Raw genomic sequence first — 2,631 nt, 5'->3', positions numbered from 1 at the left:
TATTTGATTTACAAATAAGGAATCCTACTTCGCGGAATTTCATTTATCACGGTAGGGTCTAGAACCGATTAACCGCGATAAACGAGGGTTCACTGTAATTGACAATCATTTGTTTTGGCTAAAACGATGGAGTTTCACGATCATTTCCTTCCTCGCCACCCAATTGTTTCCCTTTCTAAAATTACTAGCAATAAAGGATGCAAATCAATAACAAACACAGTCATGGTCTACAGGTCTCAGCTTTTCATCTTGTGAAGCATTCTAAACTGTTTAAGTCTGTAGGCTCAAAAGGCATAGAAAACTCTTGTTCTCTATGCTGTTATTTGTGTATATAGGATTGATATATATATTTAAATTACAAGCATATGGAAGTATATGTAAATTATGTACTACAATAATTTTATATATTGGAGCATATATAAATTATACATGTATAATTTATTACCTTACTTTTATGTTAAATAAGGTCTACAACCAGCAGTCATGTCTGTGTTGTTTTATTTTCTAGGATGATTTTGTTCTGCCAGGCAGCTTATCTCATCTCCTTATTTGCTACAATTTCCTGCGGTAAGTGGCTTATTTACAAGACGTAAAGTTAAGCATGTGTAACAAAGGAGTAATTAATAGGTTAGACATCCCACTTTCGGAGAAAGTGATGAACAGTCAGCTACTGGAAAGAAGGACATCCCTGGTAAGTAATGCCATATGGCATTTTCATGTTTGGGGTTAAATAGCACTTCCTGAATGTATTTTCCTCAACAACTGTAATAGACCAATGAAGGGGAGCTCAGGTGTGCAGAATGTCATGGAACAGTGTTGCTAAACACTGCTATCTGGGAAGGGCTCTATGCACAGCAGATCTCAAAGCAAACAAAAACAGCCCTCTATTTTTATTACCATCATTTAAAAAAGAATTCACACTATCTGACTGTTCAAAAGAGTTCTACATATTTGGGAGTATTCCCTACCCAAGTGTCCTGACAGATACATACTTAAAACAAACAAACAAGCAAACACACTCTTTAAGCCACTGGGGAATAATTTCAGAAATGACAACGTCTAGTTCAAATGTAATTTAATAAACTATCCTTTTGGATATTTTTGATTGCATATTTTTCAACACCAGGATTCAATCTCATTCTGTCTACTCTGTTTCTTTTCTGAGAGTAAAAGCGACTCTGTTTTCATTGATCATTGCGGAGGATTTTCTCTGTGCCACCGCTCTGAGTGGATTCTGGGTAAATGTAAGGTGCTTGGTTGCTTATGTCTGAGATAGATAAATTGCTACTATAAGTACCTCTTGGATAAGGTTTACATTGATGAGAGATTTCATTTCCTCTGGAAGAGGGTTTTGGACACCGCCAATGACAACTCGGCTCATCTGCCCCTCACCTTTAATTGCTCTTATGGGTCATATTCAACACAATACAAATCCTCTCCATGTTTACGTGGAAGAGAAGCAAAGAGACTGCGGACTGTGGCCACTTTAATTGGTAGTTTTAAAAGTTTTTAACAAAGTGGAATTAAAAATAGTGGAATTTTTTCATGAACTTTTTGAAGTCCCCTTATATGCCTTGTCAAAAAAAAAACACCATGATAATGCTAGGAAGAGTAGAGAGTGAAAATAAGCAGAAAATGAAAAAACTACATTATCTTAGCCCCATTGTACAAAACTGTTGGTGATATTATGAAAAAAATATGTTAGGCAGGAATTGAGTTCCAACTCATAGCAACGTGTACAACAGAATGAAACACGGCCTTCTCCTGTCTCTTTGACCTCCCTCCACTTTACCAGTGATGATTCCTCTTCCACGACTGTCCTCAGAACATGTGTAAGACGAAGTGTCAGCATCCTCTCTTCTGAGAAACATTCTGCTTGTGCTTCTTCCAAGACAGACTGGTTTATTCTTCTGAGAGTCTTTTGTACGATCAGTATTCTTCAACAGCACCATAATTCAAATCCACCAATCCTTTGGAAATATTCCTTATTCGTTGATCCAACTTTCACATGCATATGAGAAAGTCAGGCATACCTTAATCCTCAAAATGACATTCTTGCTCTTCAACGTTTTAAAGAGGTCTTGTATAAGAGATCTGCCCCACGCAATACATCATTTTATGTCTTGACTACTGCTTCTAGGAGCATTGCTTCTGGATCCAAGCAAAATGAAATTCCTGACAACTTAAGACTTTTCTCCATTTATCATGATACTCTCTATTGGTCCAGTTCTGAGGATTTTAGTTTTCTTTACATTGAGTTGCCCACCATACTAAAGGGTACAGTTCAATGACTATAAGTCCTCCCCCCTTTCACCAAGCAAAATGTGTCACCTGTCTACTGCAAGTTGTGAACAAGCCTTCCTCCAGTTCTGATGCCATATTCTTCTTCCTCTCCTTCTCCAAAGTTTAGAATTACTATTCAACATACAGATTGAATAAGTATGGTGATTGGATACAACTTTCCTGATTTTAAACCACATAGTATTCCCCTGTTCTGTTGGAACACTGCTTCTTTGTCTATGTACATTATCACAATGAAGTATTATGGAATTCCCATTCTTTTCTTTTTAAAAAAAATCAATTTATTGGGGCTCATAAAATTCATCACAATACATAGATCAATTGTGTAGA

At 36.6% G+C, this 2,631-nt stretch overlaps 1 protein-coding gene across 1 annotated transcript in view; it reads left to right on the top strand.

Moving 5' to 3' along the window:
* Positions 1–2,631, top strand: part of KLKB1 (kallikrein B1) — a 25,454-nt gene that overhangs the window by 755 nt on the left and 22,068 nt on the right. Inside the window, exon 2 of the mRNA XM_045286903.1 lies at positions 509–567. Within this exon, the coding sequence (XP_045142838.1) occupies positions 510–567 (58 nt within the window). The 5' untranslated portion in view covers position 509. The remainder of the gene's footprint in view (positions 1–508; positions 568–2,631) is intronic.

Source organism: Echinops telfairi, unplaced genomic scaffold, assembly GCF_000313985.2.
Source record: "Echinops telfairi isolate 266 unplaced genomic scaffold, ASM31398v2 ScPeMD7_9;HRSCAF=40, whole genome shotgun sequence".
NCBI classification, from domain to species: Eukaryota; Metazoa; Chordata; class Mammalia; order Afrosoricida; family Tenrecidae; genus Echinops; species Echinops telfairi.
The sequence above is the reverse complement of the archived record's forward strand: the minus strand, read 5'-3'. Positions and strand labels throughout refer to the sequence as shown.